The 18,530-nt window shown below is 41.3% G+C and overlaps 1 protein-coding gene and 1 non-coding gene across 3 annotated transcripts in view; both read left to right on the plus strand.

Moving 5' to 3' along the window:
* dennd2b (DENN domain containing 2B) overlaps positions 1 to 17,371 on the plus strand; it is a 54,882-nt gene extending 37,511 nt beyond the window's left edge. For both annotated transcript variants that reach the window (XM_034116125.1, XM_034116124.1), the window contains exons 12-20: positions 4,054 to 4,131; positions 5,315 to 5,455; positions 5,588 to 5,736; positions 11,941 to 12,118; positions 12,635 to 12,676; positions 13,152 to 13,263; positions 14,872 to 15,111; positions 15,353 to 15,439; positions 16,916 to 17,371. In XM_034116125.1, the coding sequence (XP_033972016.1) occupies positions 4,054 to 4,131; positions 5,315 to 5,455; positions 5,588 to 5,736; positions 11,941 to 12,118; positions 12,635 to 12,676; positions 13,152 to 13,263; positions 14,872 to 15,111; positions 15,353 to 15,439; positions 16,916 to 16,950 (1,062 nt within the window). In that variant the 3' untranslated portion in view covers positions 16,951 to 17,371. The remainder of the gene's footprint in view (positions 1 to 4,053; positions 4,132 to 5,314; positions 5,456 to 5,587; positions 5,737 to 11,940; positions 12,119 to 12,634; positions 12,677 to 13,151; positions 13,264 to 14,871; positions 15,112 to 15,352; positions 15,440 to 16,915) is intronic.
* trnae-uuc lies at positions 14,026 to 14,097 on the plus strand. The gene has a single exon. It is a non-coding gene; the product is annotated as a tRNA-Glu (tRNA).
* Positions 17,372 to 18,530: the final 1,159 nt, after the last annotated feature.

An 18,530-nucleotide genomic window follows, 5' to 3' on the forward strand; every position in this document is an offset into this window, starting at 1 on the left:
GTCAATCATCCTGGTGGCCCCAGATCGCCGCCTGGCGCCGTGGTAACGCGGGGGTAACACAGATGATGGTGGGCCAGCCCTGGGCGATTCCTCAGGTCTGGGGAGCGCTGTCTCAGGAAGCAGGTGCAATAGGGGCGTTACCCACTCTGGGCCAACCTCTCCAGGCTTGGCTCCTGAGAGGGACAGGCTGAGACAGGTGGGGCTGTCTGATAACGTTATTCAGACTATCCAAGCAGCAAGAGCAGAATCCACCACAGCTTGTTACAGGCCAAAGTGGGCGGGATTCCGGCGATGGTGTGAAGGAAGGAGTCTAGAGCCTCTGTCGTGCACACTGGGCTCTATTCTTACCTACTTACAGATACTGGTGGACAGGGGGCTGGCTCATTCCACAATTAAGGTGTATGCAGCAGCCATTTCGTCCTGCCATGAGGGATTTGGAGGCAGGTCAGCCTTCAGTCAGCCGCTTATGGCGCGGTTTTTGCAGGGGGTCAGGAGGCAGCGCCCAGTAGTGCACGCCTCCGCCCCGCAGTGGGACCTGCCATTGGTGCTCGAGGCTCTGGTCACAGAACCATTTGAGCCTCTGGAGCTCTCCTCCCTGAAAGCACTGTCATGGAAGACAGCATTGCTACTTGCCTTGACTTCGGCTAAAAGAGTGTCCGAGCTGACCGCTCTGTCGGTACACCCAAGTTGTCTTTTGATCCGGGGTGACCGTAGCGGGGCGACACTCAGGCCGAACCACTCCTTTACTCCTAAGAGTATCAGAAGTGCATTCAGATCAAGGGCTATTCAGTTAGGTGGCTTTAATCTTCCACCCCATATTGGGGCCAGGGAGGCTAAATTGCACCTCCTCTGCCCAGTGCGTGCGCTAGCATGCTATGTAGAGCGCACGGCTGCCATTAGGCGCACTGAACAACTGTTTGTGTGCTTTGGGGATGGTGTGGCTGGAAAAGCCCTCTCAAAGAAGCGCCTAACAGGATGGCTATGCAGGTGCATTACACATGCCTATGGACGGGCGGGGAGAGCCCTCCCCACTGGGGTCCGTGCACATTCTACACGGGCTGTGGCTGTGTCAACAGCCTTATTCAGCGGCGTGAGTGTAGAAGATATATGCATGGCGGCGTCTTGGTCTACGCCAGGCCCCTTCATAAAATGTTATCTCCTGGACATGTCTGGCTCCTTCTCGTCGTCGGTGCTTGCCGAGGCAACGCATGACTGGTGAGAAGGGGGTGGCTGTGGGTCAGCAGGTATCTGACCCCCCCCCCTGGACATAAAGCACTTGTGTTTTTCCCATGCTCCTGAGGGACTCGGGAGACATGGTGCGCAATCAGCCCCATACAGGGCTGGAGGACTCTCCCCGCCTGCCCATAGGCAGGCAGGGAGAGCCTTCCTCACTATTGTCCATGCCCACTCTACACGGAGCGTGTGTGAGTGTGGGGGATGTGGTGCACTTATGTTTTCCCGTGCTCCTGAGGGACCTGGGGAACATGGTGCGCGGTAGGCTCCAGACGGAGTCTCCGCACAGTTTTTTCCATGCACACTCTACACAAGGTAAGCGTGTGTGAGTGTGCCTTATCCAAGTTGCGGCCCCGACTTCTCCACGGTTACAACCGGATGGGAGGAAGTGGGGATGCAGTGGATGTTAGCCAAAAGCCGGTCAGGGACGGTGTGGTGGGTCGATGTTGTTGGACGACAGGGCGTTTATACATCGGGGCTCCGCCCACTGTACCCATAGAGTCCAGTAGAGGGCGGAGCCTGTGTGAGATATAACGGGGGGTTACGTATTGTAACCCTGGTTATATAAACACAGGCGGAGCCCTCTACCTGGAGGCCCTGTCTTTCCTAGTCCGCTCGCTGAAGAGTGTATAGGATAGTGGGGCGGCGGCTGTAGCCGCCTTATATACTGTGGGCCTGCGCGCGCATTCAGGTAGGCTCGCCCCGATTGGCCGGCTACGTTTACGTAAATTCAGTAGGTGAAAGCACGCACAGCATGATAGAGAGTAGTACCCATAGAGTCCAGTAGAGGGCTCCGCCTGTGTTTATATAACCAGGGTTACAATACGTAACCCCCCGTTTTGGGCATGTCATTTTCGAGCCTGAAACATGAAAAACAGGCTTGGTGCTTAACAGGTTAAGAGCTTTGACAAAAAATCCATAAAAAAATGTCATCTGTGGAAGCCGTAGTACTGTAAAAAGCACGACCAATCATTTTAGCCGGCCCGGCTAAAATAACTGGATGGCCTACCTGCCTGTCAGCCTTCCATATATGCACACATTTATCTCGTGCCCTCATTGGTCATGTGCGCGTTCGTGTGTGTTGGAGGAGGGGCTCTGTAAGGAAGTGGCAGATTTTTTCCGGCTGTGTATTTTCAAATTCTAGCGATCTTCTCAAACTTACCTACCCCACCTTTAAATGTAAAATATGTTATGATATGTGCATTTAATAATTTATATTATTACATCTTAGAAATAAAATATACAAATTACAGTCGCTGGGTACATTTTGAGTAGTGTTGAAGTACTTAGAAATATAATAACTTATGGTAAAAACATTACGATTGACTAATTGAATTTAATGAGAGTTTCTCAGGGAAGTCGAGACAAAGACAACCCATGAAAAACTCGAACTTTGTCATTGTGGACGTTTCCTCCTCATAATGAGTCCGGAGAGCGCTTTGATGTTATTCGGTTGAGCTTTCTATTTAGCCTGCGGGTAGAGCATAACTGTGGGACTCTGTGAATGTGGTGGTGATTTTGTTTACAGTTTGGTATTTCTGAGTACGTTTACAATACGAGAGTGTGTATGTTTCAGTAGTTTACGGGGAGTGTCTTTACCGCTGTGTATGTGTATGTGCTGGATTAAAGCCAGACGTTTGTGAATTCTTTGATGTATCATATGTTTTTCTTCTTAAAAGATAACATTTTATTAGTTTTCACCAGCAGTGGAGTTAGAAAGTTATACATTAGAAAGAGAAACAAATATAAAATAGTGCCATCGATCCATTCTCGCCAGAGAAATCAGCCAATTGATCGCCAGCCTCACCCTTTACCCTTTCATTGACTTACACACACAAGACAAGCTTTTCTTATCTTGCATACAAACACTTTTTTGATGAGTGTAGCTGTGTATAGTCACATCCACTATGACAACAAGTACGCAGTGATACATGAAGTAAAATTACACTAAAACATAGCAGTATCGTGTAAGTGTTTTCAAACTCCTTCGTCTCTCTTGACCCGAGTTTTCGTCTTGATAGAAGCAGACTTTAATGAAGGTAGAGGAAGAGGTGAGCTGCTCTCCTCCAGTAACTGTGCTTCCTCCCGGCTGTGCGACCAGCCGTTGGCAGTAACTTAGCATTCCTGAGGACTTGAATCAAGCTCCACATAGTTGATTTAATCATCCATTTGGAAAAGCGGAGGAGAAACAAGAGGAGAAAATTGTATACCTAATATGGACAAGTGGATTGCTGGTTCTTGAGAGCTTGTATTCATTTGTTACTGTGTGTTTGAGTGTCTGTGCTCTGGAAGCACATAAGGGTCTATGAGTGTACAGAGGAAGGTAGATATGATCAGCAGGAGCAGATAAACCACCTGTGTTTAGGAAGTTGGTATCCACATAAAAGACTTTCACCTCAGATCACCGCTTAGATTTAAAGACTTCAGCTTCAGTATTTAAACAACTTACCTGTATCTACATTTGATACTATCATGGACTTCAGGTCATGATTGTATTATCATGGTCTGTATTTATTTTAATATATGTAGTTCCACCCATTTAATACAAACACATTTCTTTAAGCAAACTGTTATCCTTTACCTTTAAGTTCAGTTAACTCATGACACAAACACTTAATTCAGGCTGGAAAAGAAATGTATAATGTCTTCTATGGCTCTGAAGGAGCTTTCTAAACTTTAAAAGAGACTTTAAACTGTCTCTTCAGTCCCACAACTTTGTGGCAGTCCAATGCTACATTGCTTATCTACTATTTTTGAGAATGACTGTAAATGTGTGTCTTCATCAAATCCTTTAATATCAGTGTCTCTGTTGCCTTACAGCCGACTGGGAAAGGACCTCGACTTCCAGAGGTCTACTGTGTCATCAGCAGGCTGGGCTGCTTTGCCTTGTTCTCCACGGTGAGTTAAGCCTTAACACACACACACACACACACACACACACACACACACACACACACACACACACACACACACACACACACACACACACACACACACACACACACACACACACACACACACACACACACACACACACTACAGTATTCTAGTTGTGTGTGGTATTGTAGCTGTGGTTATCGGTCTCACAGCTGAAATTAATGACTTGCAGCAGGCTTTTTGCTGAATGCCCCTTCGTTGATAAAAACACTCCTTTTCTTTCTTTTTTTTTTTTCTTATTTCCCAGAGTAATTGTTTCCTTTACTTCTTACTCAGTGGTGCTAACACAGAGCAGAGCTGTCACTCTGTTTGACTTTTCCAGCCTTATTTTAATACTAATTCATTTAAAGTGAGTAAGTCCATTTAAAGTAAAGTAGTAAGTACATTTTGATTTTACTTAAAAGTAATAGTTGAAACTATGCTTTGTTTTCTTTGTTTAATAGCAATAACTAGGAAGTAAATAAAGGCTATGCAAAAGCTTGGCAAAACATAATAAATCTGAAATCTGTTTTAGGTATTTGAGTTAAAGCAGAATGACTGTGCCTTGTAGATTTTAGCAACGTATTAGTGTCATGTGATGTTTTAGGGCATTCACAGATGCAAGAGTGTAAGAGATCATCTCAAATGTCTCCACTTGGAGATCAGTGCAGCTGCAAACCTGAGACGAAAATGAAAGGAATGCTTTCATGTTAAATGGGAAAGGAGGCCAGTATTAGATTTCCGAGGGAGTTGTGTGTGAGAGATAGAGAGATGGAAAGGACGAGAGAGGTGATATCATATGACCTTGAAAAAAAGCAATTCTCTAATCAACTTTCCAGACAGCGGGAAGCTTGGACCGATACAGCAAACTGGGTGGACATTTCCAATCTCACTGGCATGGAATTTCTTTTGTGTGCAATTTATCAAAAAAGAAAATTAATACAGAGTTCCAAACAATTGCTACTCAAACACATAACAATTGGTTTCCATCATTTGTTGCCTTGGTCAATAATCTTGATGACTCTGGACTTTTTCTTATTTTTGCTTGGCTATTCATTCGACCTGGATAAAAGCCATGGCACATTTCGACTTAACAGTTTGCCAGAAACTTTGTGTGTTGTTGAAACTGGTTGAAATATGTTATGGAAACTGCTTCCTTGCTCAGATCCTGGACGAGGTGGAGCGGCGGCGAGGCGTCTCAGCCGCCCTGGTCTACCCCTTCATGAGGAGTCTGATGGAGTCGCCCTTCCCTGCACCAGGGAAGATTATCAAAGTGAAGACCTTTCTGCCTGGTGCAGGAAATGAGGTCAGAGCTGCTACTTTCACTACTTAATTCCTTAGTCCAAATAATTTCCAGATACAGTTCCAGATACAGTCCAGATAATTTCCAGACTGTCATATTGTGACCAATATTTCCTATTTAACGTGGTCACTTAAGGTCATCGAGCTGAGGCGGCCTACTGACTCCAGGCTGGAGCATGTGGACTTTGACAGTCTGTTCAGTTGTCTCAGTGTGCGGCAGGTGATACGAGTCTTCGCCTCGTTGCTGCTGGAGAGACGAGTCATCTTTGTGGCTGATAAACTCAGGTAAGGCTCCGAGTTGGTCTTCCTCTTCAGTGAGAATATCTACTCTCAGACATCCTCAAAAAAACGTAAAGCAATGTCATTTACTTCCTTCTGAATCAATTGGTCTGTGACTATTGCTTTGTTTGAGAATATACTGTATATAACAAATACAAACCTCTCCTGTTTGCAGGCATTTTTATATTTTCCAAAAACATTTTAACAGACTGCCAGCTTGTGGCCATTAAGACTGATCCTTGCTGATGATGACAGAAATGCATCAATCGATCTACACACACAGACACACAACAGAGACATTACACTGTGGGTTTGTCAGTAGGGGCTTAAAGGATACACCATATGTCAATATGTTTGATTATATTATATTCCTGTGTATCAGATACAGGTCAGTCATTCAGCTGCCAGTTTTAGAGTAAATTGGGTCACACCACTGAGTCACTGCCAGAGGAGAAGAGGGTGTGGCTGATAAGATGCGAAGAGTCCCTGAGGACTTGGTGTCCCAGTCTGTCCTCTTATTCCAGAGAAGAGAAGGGTACTTTTTGGAGTATTGGAGGCGAGGGTGGAGGAGATTGGAGTGGAGAAGTAATCTCTCCATGTATCAAAGCCCAGTTTAAACAAACATCAGTGGGGGCAGTGACTGTGAGGAGAAGGAATGCACTTCCTGTGTGTGCGACTCTGCCCTCTGTGATCTGTGGATGGACTGTCACCGTTTGAATTATGATGCTACGTTCACTCCCTACATATGAGCTACGGCACTCTCTGTGTCCCTCGAGAGAATCTGTCTAAATTGCTCATTACCAGAGGTGATAACATCAAGGAGTCATTGGGTGGGAATCAGGGGGTAACTCAATATTATCATGATATATTGCCTAAGACAGTGATGGTATAACTATACGGCAAATCAGTGATTTTGTGTTATCTTTCATTTATCATACAATGCAATATATGTGAACTATGAGAGACAATTATAGAGTATCTCTCTTACTGCATTAGGAAACTTTTCAATTGGAAACAAAGAGCATTAATTCATGATCTCCAGACGATGAACCCTACTGGCTTTAGTGATCCCTTGACTCCTCTCTTCTTCACCATGAGGTTAACGTTTTCAACAAATATAGGATATATTGTCACAGTCACTGTGGCACTCTCTAGGCAATAACTTTTTATCTAGCACTATCATCAGGTCCACATGTCATCTTATAAAACATTGAAAGTTCCGTCACCCACAGCTGTACTATGTGTTTGGTGCTAATTAGCTAATGTTAGCATACTCACATGGTTCACTAAGATGATGAACATGATAAACATTGGACTCGCTGACCATCAGCATGTTTGCATTGTCATTTTGAGTTATTATTCAAATGAATAAAACTGTAAGCTTAACAAAGGTTAAAATGTTAGCCTTAAAGTAAAACTTCAGATTAAGACAAATATTTTTGCCGCATACTTGCTGTATATACTGCTCACACCGTGTGTGGGTGGGTTTGAATGTGCAGGCCTGCATGCATACATGCAGAGCTCCTGTGTTATGGTTTATTTTAAAAACAGTGACGGGGCCTCTCTGCAGCATTAATGACTTCTATGATAAAAGGGCTGCTCCCTCTGGGGCTCTGGTACATAATCCGTTCCCAAAATACCTCACCAGCAGAACATGATGTATGTTTTTTAGCCTTGAAATATATATCCAATGCAAGCAGGAAGTGAGAGGAAAAGCCATGTTAGGCATGTTTTTCTCTGCAAGGACTATTAGTTCTTGTTTCTTTGGCATGCTACGATCACTTCATTCTTGTTACAATGAAACCTTTTGTTGTTTCATCGAAGCGGTTGTTGCCTCGGCATGAAAGTCTGCACAGACGATTTCTTTTAAAAGTGATCTCTCATCATCTGCTGCCTGTAATGACAAGTCGGATGCCTAATCAGATACATTCATCATCAGCTATGTCACTCTGTAATAGCCTAACTCGATTTACCGGCTGACGCTGCTGAGTTTTGTCAGTGCTGCATTATCATCTAAACAGCCTCTCTCAGTCCTCTGGCTAGATTTGAAGAAAGTAACCAAAAGTGTATGTGCATGCCTGGGTTTATCTCTTGGCATAGCTGTGAAATACTTCTACAGTAAGTAGTGTAACAGCAAATTAGATTTAAATGAGTTTCCCCGATTTGACTCCATTCTTAAAATGATGGAATCCCACCGTCGCAGTATTTTAATCAGAATTTCCACATCCAAACTGAGCGTATACAATAATATTTGATTGCACATATCCTGTGACAGGAGGTAGATGTCACAAATTAATTAAGGTTGAAGAGAACAAGAGTGAGAAATGTAATGAAAGATGAGAAGTCTATGTTTAAGGACAAGAGAGGGGAAGATTAAAAAGGGAGGTGCAGAAGACTGCTTGGCTCGCTGCATAGACACTCTCTGGTTTCCCCTTATTAGTGTTAAGGTTGGTCCCAAACAGCTCAAAACTTGCAATTCTATTCTATTTAATCTTCATTTAATCATATCTATTTATTGAGATTAAAGTAACAAAGACACTATAACAAGGAATTAAAAACACTAACAAGAATCATGTAGAAGCACCAGATAAAAAACGGTTAACTTTTCACAGTGGAATGCAAGACTCTTGTTTGATTGGTTGAAAGGAAATGATGTAAAGTATAATGTGAAGTATCCGTTTTTTAAGTTTGTGGTGTATTTTTTATATTCTTGGAATAATACAGCAGCCTGGAAATGAGTTGGAAGTCAGTAGAGCACGCACATTTTGCAGCTGCATTATTATGATCAATGATGTTTGCAATCATCAGACAGGTGGAATTATTGCACCGATGCTGGCATTCTGCTAATCACCAAGCATGGAAGCATACTCATTTCATGTAGCCCTCAGTTATTCTCAAACACTTTCTCTAACACGCTCTGCAGAGCTGGCACAAATCCAAAACCGCTTTTAACAACTTAACCGGTTTCCCATGTGGTATTTAACTCGGAGGTAGAGTGAAATCCACACACTGCAAACATGCGAGATGTTTCTGTTTTTTAAAGATTCCAGAAAAACTTTACCGGAGCCTGACCAGCTGATTTTTACATCAGTGTCGTTCTTGTGAATGTTTACACCCACGCGTAGACCCTCGCATATGCAAACACCTGCACACATTTATCTGCGCTCTCTAGACAGCGCTGATGAAACTCAGACGTTTCTGTGGTTAGAATAAGAGCATGTATAGAGTTTCCCATCAGGAAGTCATTTCTCATTGTATGAGACCGAGACTAAGACACGGTGGCTGGACATCCTTAAAGACATGAAGTGAGGGGAAATCATTTGGGGGCTAAGGGAGCAGAGAACATTCTGCTAGCGGATAAAAATACACCCTGTGCAGCTTGTCATAATCTTATAGTCTATATGTACTCTGCTCAACCTGTATATGATTTCCAAGTGTTATTTTGGGCTTGAGAAGAGATTTAACATTGAAGAATGGGTTTCAGGGCTTTGCAGAACAGCTGGTGTCTGACAGCTGAGGTTCGGTATGGTCTTCTTTGTCCTCTCTCTGTGGAGTCAGTCTTACCATGCCAGCACTGGGAGACACGGTGCATCGCTTTAGTAGCGGTTTGAAGCTTGTGGCTATGCAGAGTTCTGTCTCCCTCTCTCTGTGTTGGACACTGAAATGTTCCCTCCTCCTCTGGGCTTCACAGTCTAAGCCTCTGGATCCCATGTTTCCTGGAGTATGTGCCAGTTCAGACTCTCACACACTAAACCAGGCCTGGCAGACCTACGAGAGCTAATATGTCAGGATTAGCTCCCAACCTCAACACACACAAGCTCTGCAAAGACCTCGGGAACATGTCCATCTCTTTTCCTGAGAGTTGACTCATAACTTTATATGAATTTTGAGTGTGTAATCAAATAGAAATCCATCAAAATAATATTTGAATCTTAGTTTATCCTTGCCTAGTGTATTTTCCACAAGTAATATATTGAACTTATTTATGGCAAACGTTGCATCCGTGTCCTGAAAAGTGATTAAAATGCCATGCAAGGAAAACACAAAATTCGTCCTTGTGTGTATTTGTTGCCATCACAATAACCACAGAGTGTTAATCAATGCTTGGAGCTTTGTGGGGTTTTACTAAAAGCAAACAACTACAGGCTAGCTTGCTAACATGATGATTCTCTTTGCCACTTGCCAAATGTAAATGCACACAAAGTACAGCTGATGGGAAAGTCATTAGTGTTGCAGGCATTTAGCATTGAACAAAATGTTATGGGAATCCATCCAGTAGTTGCCAAAATATTATCATTGTGGAACAAAGAAGTGGACTGACAGACTAACATTTCCTTCCATATACAAGCAGGTTGAAACCTCTGTGGTCATCTACATATTCAACCCCCAAAACCATTAGGTATTATCAAATAAGAAGAGAAAAATGTTTTGTCTGCTGACTCTTTCTAATTAAAATCATTCATTTAGGATATTGTTGTTACTTTTATATTATTCTCACCTGTTGGTGGACCAGAGAACATTTTCATTGTTTTTTTGTGTGGTCTGATAGTCTGAAGTTTCGGTCTGTTTGTAACAGGAATGTCCCTCTCTCTTTCCAGAGTTGAGTGGCAATCTCTAGTCGCGCAGAGTGTTTTCATTGCAAGTTCATCCTCTCCCAAGAGTGTGTGGTTGGGGTACGAGTGTAATAGATCCTTTTGGTATCAGTGGTGTGTAGGGCCGCGTGTAGCCTGTGGCGAAGGTTTTCTGAGATCTGTGCCCCATCATTCCCTGTTGGAACTCGTCAAACCCAGGAGACGGGATCTGTTAGGAATTATCAAGCCCTCCTCAGGCAAATGGAAATCAGTCCGGCCAAAGAAAAGCTGCAAGTGCTTCACGGTATGAGTGATCTGGAAAAGGCCTTAAAAATACTGAGCACTGTGGTTATTGTAGCCTTCGGGTTTTCACTGGTGTAATTCCATTTAACCTTGTCAAGAAAACACATTTTGAACTTGGCAATTTGACTCATGGGAAGTCAAGATTTAAAAAAGCAGTGGCAAACGTGTAGCCTGAATTAATTGAATAGTTTGTCGAAGTGTTGTCATTTTATCTCCGCACATTGAATCAGGCGCTGATCTCTGTTGACTGTAATGTTCTCTGTAAGCTGAAACTCGGTGTGAAAAAGGACACATGGAAGGGAGCAACGTCTGTTTACTGGGATGTTCTGTCTGCTGTTGATGACAGCGACCACGGAAAAACATTCCTCATTAAAAGTGTATATATCTCCAGTGGGGTGCGTTTGCATACCATCTTTGATCCCTGCTCATGTTGTTGATCCATACTGATTTAGAGCTTCGCTGTGTGTGTCTGTGTGTTTGTGTGCGTGATCAGACCCACGGTTTATTTTCACTCCCTTTGTGTACATGGACTGGACATTATGTAGAGGACAGAGGGGAGGAGGGTCAGCCACTGTCAACAAGCGGCGGATCGTGAGAAAGACGGGCTGCTATTTGTGATCTCCATTTTATACCACAGCTGTCGGAGTTAGACCAAATTGGTGCGTTTTTGGTATTCCGCCAACAAGCTTCCAGCTTAACTATAGCAACATGTCAAAGTCACGCCAGCCCTGCAGACAGAGTATAGTAATGTCACAATAATGCTTTTTATTGGTCTCATCCTTCTTCAGTGTGGTTTGTAGTGGATGGTGAAAACTCCAAGTAGGAGAAATGCAATATTTATCCAGAAGCTGTTGAAATGCGAAGTCTTAAAAGGTTTTTGTCTGAAAAAACGGTCTGTTGGATCTTACTGTCCCTCAGATGAGCTGAAGGAAGAACAAAGTGTCAAAGTACATAAAATGTGCTGTTTTCACATTTAAAGTAACAAGGAAAATAGAATCAAGTGTCCATTTAACTTGGGTAGAGAGATTAGTGATGCAAATAGACTGTTTTTGCTCTGTCAGTTCAATGATTGGACCGTTTTAAGGGAGGGATACTATTTGTTTTCAAGTTCATGACTGCAGCAGAAGGTATTTTTAGGAAAATGTTGTGACCATATAAACTACCACTCCCCTTTCAGTGTGGAACAAACGTTTTTTCATTATCTATTGAAACATCCGGCTGTTTTGACCCTGTTCAGTTTGATCTGGTGTGGCCTCTGCAGGGAGTTGTTGTTGTACGAGTGTGAAAATGATTGATGGTGTATGACTTTTTCTTTTTTTTGGTCTCCTATCATCAGTACTCTGTCCAGCTGCATGCATGCAGTGGTGGCGCTGCTCTACCCCTTCTCCTGGCAACACACCTTCATCCCCGTGCTGCCGGGGTCCATGTTGGATATTGTGTGCTGTCCCACTCCCTTCCTGGTGGGGCTGCTGTCCAGCTCTTTGCCCAAGCTAAAGGACTTGCCTGTGGAGGAAGTGAGTTCAAAATATCTGCACTTTCTCTGGATGTCTACCTCTGTCCCTGATTGTTCTGCCTCTATCTCTATGTTCTGTCATCCCTGATTGAAGTCTGTTTCCTGGACTATTGGATATTAGTGTCATTTCAACAATACAGATTAATAGGATTTCCATTTTTAATTGGTGGGCTGTTTTCTCTTCAACCAGCCATGTCACTATTAACTCAAATAAAGAATTCAAAGCCAAGGTTTATTTTTGGACTCTACCTTTTGACTGAGATGTGAATTCATTATTTCTTTTGGGTCAGTGGTGGTCATGGAACAACAATACATTTCAAAATGGGTTTTGGGAACTTGTAAGCAACATTTTCAATTATTTGATTTTGAACAGAAAGACCAATCAATGATTTGATAAATCAATAAAATAGCAATTACAATTGTACATTTGTACTTCTCTATCCATCTATATTGTAGATAAATTAAGGTTTTTAAATTATTTTAGAAAAATTATATATCTTCTTTTTTTTTTTCACAGGCTTTAATGGTTGACCTAGGAACTGACCGATTCATCCGACAGGTACGTTTATGAACTAAAGATCTGGAGGAAACCTGAGTTGAAAGCCAGTCTGTTTAACTTTGCCTAATATTGTAAACTGATTTTCACCTGTATATTAAATAAATGTTTATCATTATTGACATGCTGAAAAGCATATCGTCATCCAGTCATCAAACTGTCTCAGTAATATGTCTTACATGACAATACAAATGTATCTATGTAAAGTTAACAAACATGAGGCACCATGAGTTACTAGTCATACCAGACCATGTAAGGCTGAAGCAGCAAAACCCCCGAGTGTACAGAGTGAGTGTGCATTTTATTCTCGTCTGTTAGAAGAAGAGTGTGTTGTTTCTTCTTTCAAACGTGACATGGTCTCGCTTTAAACAAGGCTGTAGAACATGCGGTTCTCTGCTGTAAGTCTGAGCCTTTGAAACTGATTCTCCAAACGTTGTTGTTTATCACTGGTGACGGCAGTGTTTTCGGTTGTTTATAGATGGACGACGAGGCCTCACTGTTGCCGCGGAAACTTCAGGCAGCTCTTGAGCAAGCGCTGGAGCAAAGGAATGACATCATCAGTCAGGACTCCGACAGCGAGTCAGACGAAGGTGAATAAGAGACAAATCCCCACGTCCCGCCAAGACAGATGTTTGCCTTGTTAATTAGAACAACCGTTACTGTAGCAGCAACATGTTCAGTCTCTGTGAAACTCTGACGTCTTCTGTAGACACTTCTCATCACAGTGAGTCACAAAGCCTCACTTTAGAGGTAAACTATTATCTGTTCCTGGTCGTAAGTGGTACGCACCGAGCAGACTGGTGCACACTCATGCTATGTTCTTTCCCATTATGGTTATTTGCTTTTTCATTTTGAATAAAACCACAAACTCTGTCTGTCCCATCCCCAAAAATGATTGTTAAAAACAGAAACGCAACAAACATAATAATATTAAATACAAATAAACAAGTTTAGTCGATTAGGGGAACAAAAAAATGAATATTCCCTTAAAGATCGAAATCTATACACACAATAAACAAAATAAATCATAACTATTAATATTTTAACAAGAATAATATGTATAACATGTTTATCAGAGATAGCAAGACTAGATACGAAATACACATATCTATATATGCACATACATGTTTACAGATCCATGCACACATTAATCATCTGAAGTGTGCAAATATGTCATCATCATATTGTTGTAACGCTTACCCTACCTGTAATGGGTTCCAATGAGGCTTTATTATTCAAAATAGGTGAATCTGTGGCAAATTAACACAAACACTTTGATCTGTACAGTTGTGAGAAGACAACAATCACATATAAGCGAAGTTTTTGGCTTTAGCTTAATATCTCAAAGTGTCTCCCATATGGTCTAGCGGTTAGGATTCCTGGTTTTCACCCAGGCGGCCCGGGTTCAACTCCCGGTATGGGAACTAGGATTTTAAGAGGGCTTAACCCCAAGGGATCAATAATGGGTTTTATTTGTGATACTTCAGTTTACAGACCAAATAACAAGAGAAGAATATGGATATGCAGAGTCAATAATAAATAATATCTGATCAATCTTTTACAAAGATATGCACACCGTTCCATATCGCTGCATTAAAAGGAAGAAAGCCTTCATGGGACAGACTTTCTGTCTCTGCTTTCCACATTCTTCCACGAAATACCTGCAACCTGCAGTTAGTTAAACTCAAATGACATTTGAGCTTTATTTTACATGCGTCTACAAACAATAATTTCCTCCTTGTAATATTTAGACAGTTTGCCAGGCCTACATGCTGGCAATGATATCTTACCTTCACTGTACAAAACAATGATTATGGGAGGGAAAAAAAACTAATTTAAAATGTCCTTTAATGGATCTTAAACAGGTCTCCCCATGAAGCTTTCACTCTGATTTCCCAATAGATATATACTGGCTAAATACTGTGACAACAACAATGTAAGAGAAATAGAAGTCATAAAGACGCCACCACATTATTATTTTATATTTTGTGTTTAAATTACTGACTGATTTGACCAAGCATGAAATTAACATATCATTTGAAATATCTGTAATCCAAACTATGTATTTTTGTTTTAATCTGACTCTGATTGCTTCTTTCTGATGTAAACATACTGTGTGTGACAAATCTGTGTAAGGACTTTATTATGAATAGCAAAAAAAAGTACTCTGTATAATCCCTTTTCCTTTGTGTCTACAGAGTATAACTCCTTGAACAGCCTGGTGTCAGAGGCCTTCATCCGCTTCTTCCTGGAGACCATCGGCCATTACTCCCTGTTTATCACTCAGAATGAGCGAGGAGAGCGTGTTTTCCAGAGAGAGGCCTTCCGCAAGTCTGTGGCGTCTAAAAGCATCCGTCGTTTCCTGGGTGTCTTCATGGAGTCTCAGATGTTTGCAGGGTTCATTCAGGACCGGGAGCTGAGGAAGACCCGGGCTAAAGGTAGTCTGTCAGTTGTTTCTCTGTACACTTCTTCTTTAAGGATTTCCACCCCTCTACTAACTGAAATACTAACTGTGCAGGAGTGGGCTCTGGAGTAATACTGATCTCTAGTGGTTGGAACTTACCATATGCATGTTTTCTTTCTGCTCTTCTTGGCAGACACAAATAATTGCAACTTCCTTGAATACTAAGATGTTTCATATTTCCTTTTTTTAAATCTCTTGTATTGTGTTGTTGTCAGGTCTGTTTGAGCAGAGGGTGGATCAGTATCTGGAGGAGCTGCCAGACACAGAGCAGAGTGGAGTCAACAAGTTTCTGAAAGGCCTTGGTGAGTCCTGCAGCACACACACAAGGACAAACTCAGATTCAAATCAAATCAAATCAGGTTTTATTTATATAGCACATTTAAAAGCGATTTTTGGTCGAGCCAAAGTGCTGTACATGTAATAAAAACACATTACTACAATCACAATAAACGACAATAAATTACAACAGATATATCTTAAAAACAAAATAAAAATAAAACACACGGAAAAGTCAGGAGTCGTGCTCCGCTCTAACTAGAAAGCCAGAGAGAAGAAGTGTGTTTTTAGTTTTGATTTAAAAACCCCTAGGGTCTGGGCCGACCTCACATGGAGGGGCAGAGTGTTCCAGAGCCTAGGGCCAGCTGCTGCGAAGGCTCGGTGCCCTCGGGTTTTTAGCCTGGTCTTGGGCACTACCAGCAGCAGCTGGTCAGCAGACCTTAAAGCTCTGGCTGGGGTGTAGCGCTGGAGCAGTTCAGCTATATAGGCCGGAGCCAGCCCATTTAGTGCTTTAAAAACAAATAAAAGGATTTTAAAATCAATTCTGAACCGAACTGGAAGCCAGTGTAGTGAGGCCAGAATAGGGGTGATGTGGTCGCGCTTTTTGTGGCCAGTCAGCAAACGTGCAGCAGCGTTTTGGACTAGCTGTAGGCGTTTAATTGAGGCCTGGTCCATACCCACATACAGAGCGTTACAATAGTCCAGTCTCGAGGTTACAAAGGCGTTAATAACCCTTTCTAAGTCATTAAAAGATAAATACGACTTGGTTTTGGCCAATAGTCTTATTTTAAAAAAGCAGGATTTTACTACGGTGCTGACCTGCTTGTCGAATTTAAAAGTGCTAGTGAAGGTCACTCCAAGGTTCATACGTTTTTTATTTATGCCGTTCTGAAATCAGGCTGCTCAGATATTTCCTCTGTAGCTTTTTTTGAACAATCTCGTACTACAAGATTATATCACACGACTCTTTGTTAGAAGTTATTTTGCCAGAGGGAGCTACACACCGCTTTCAATTTGCCGCTTTCTCATTTCAACCCATATTTTAACTAATAGAGAAAATAAACTTTGTTGATAGTTTATCATTCTAATTTAACTTCACTTTTAGCTGCACTGTGCAGAATAATATATGTGCAGTTTGAGACTAGAAGGCTGTTTCCACATTCATCTGCTGGAGGGGGACATGTTATCTGTGCTCACCTGCAATCTCAGTTTAAGGCGTGTGATGCTCGATACACGTAGGATTTTATGTATTTATTCAGAGTCTTTTTTGATGCCTATAAAGATTTCTGGAGGGCATATTGAAATAGGTTATCAGGAAACTACACACTACAGAAGATATTAAGATTTCTACACTGACTTCAGAGAAACAGATCACAGTTAAATCCTCATGTAATCTGAGCCTGCTTTAATCACCATATACTGTTTAATTACCTGAATAAAAGTAAGCTCTCAGATGTTTATGCATTTACATGATCTAATTGATTTGTTTTTAATGTTTTCAGGAAGTAAAATGAAGTTTCTCCACAAAAAGAACTGAGGGGAAAAGACCTGAAGTATCTGCCTTATGATGATTTTCACCATTTTAAAATTATTTTATCAATGTTTTTTATGTAAACATGTACATATTATTTCACTGTAAGCTGGCTGTGATACTCTTCAGTGTATGTTTATAGTACCTTATGAGATAGCGATAGCAGGACGGTACACAGAGAGTGATCCGTAGAGTAACCACTGATGTCCAGGTGTGTGTGAGAAGAGTGTGTGAGTGTATGTGACCTGACATGGGCATATGTACAGTTCATATGTTTTCATTTTGCATTATTTCATCACAGTGTTGTCCTCTGTTTCAGGAGTGTAATACCTATTAAAAAACTGTACATGCATCAAGACAATGAAGAAAATGATTGTAACTCTTCATAGAGTCTTTAACATTTTTTTAATAAAAGATTGCAAAAGTGCTTCAAAGTGTACAATATTGATTATTATTATAAATATTTGTGTTGTTAGCTTTTGCTTAAAGGTCAATCTATAATTTTGACGCATCATTGGTTTGTTCTTATTTTTGAAGACAAAAAAGTTATCCTTTTCTTCTCATATCTACCAACAAGGCCAATTATCAAACACAACCATACAGATGTACTCTGCAGCCTTTTTAATCTACAAAAACTAAACCCAGAGCTTTTCCACTCTTAGAAACAAAAACATGTTATTCACAGTTTGACAGATGATATACAAATCTCCTCTATTTACAGCCGACATCTCAATGACAGCCTCCCCTAAAGCTATGCATTAAGAGAAGCTGCTAAGATCCCAAAAGGCACAGTTAGTCTAGCACCAGCTACCACATGCTGCCGCTAACCTTATTACGTCTCTGCACATCACTCTGGTGGCTGTCACTGCCACGCTGTTAATAGTTCTCCTCACTGAGAGGCTCGCTGTTGATTCCACCGCCATGTTACTTTCCTCTGCTTGTGTCCATTACTGCAATTAAGGGTGACATTTGATGTGAAATCACAGCGTTCTAGCAGGGACACTTACTCTACATCCATTTTGTTATCTTACCGGGAAGGACAGTTTATGAAACAACTATTTATGTCACATTTTTATGTATAAGGCTTTATTTTAAATTTGGGAAATCTTGATTTTACTCTACTGAATCTAACTAATGGTTTACATATTGAGAATATACATACAAAACAAACGTGCATCAGTGATTTGATACCATTAAGAGGACTATAATGCAGATGGAGTACTGTTACTTGTGTTTATTTTTCCACTGCTATATTATGCCCATAATTAAGAAAGGATTTTAATGTTTTTTTTATGAGAATATATTCACATGGTTGTACTTTCTACTTTAAATCAGGGATATTGTTTATTTTCATCCACCGACTGACTCTATGTAAAAGAAAACTCAGTTATTTTATTTAAGCCAGAGTAGAAATACCATGTTCAGATAGGCTACATGTAGTGGCTTACATTATTAAAAATATCTGACATTGATTTTGTGAAATAAAAGTACTAAGTTCAATTGAAAGTAGTAAAATAACAAAATACATGTTCTTAATAACATTTATCCTCTGCTTATAATAGATAATTTTCACATTTTGTTAAGCC

This window comes from Trematomus bernacchii, unplaced genomic scaffold, assembly GCF_902827165.1.
Source record: "Trematomus bernacchii unplaced genomic scaffold, fTreBer1.1, whole genome shotgun sequence".
In the NCBI taxonomy this organism is placed as follows: domain Eukaryota; kingdom Metazoa; phylum Chordata; class Actinopteri; order Perciformes; family Nototheniidae; genus Trematomus; species Trematomus bernacchii.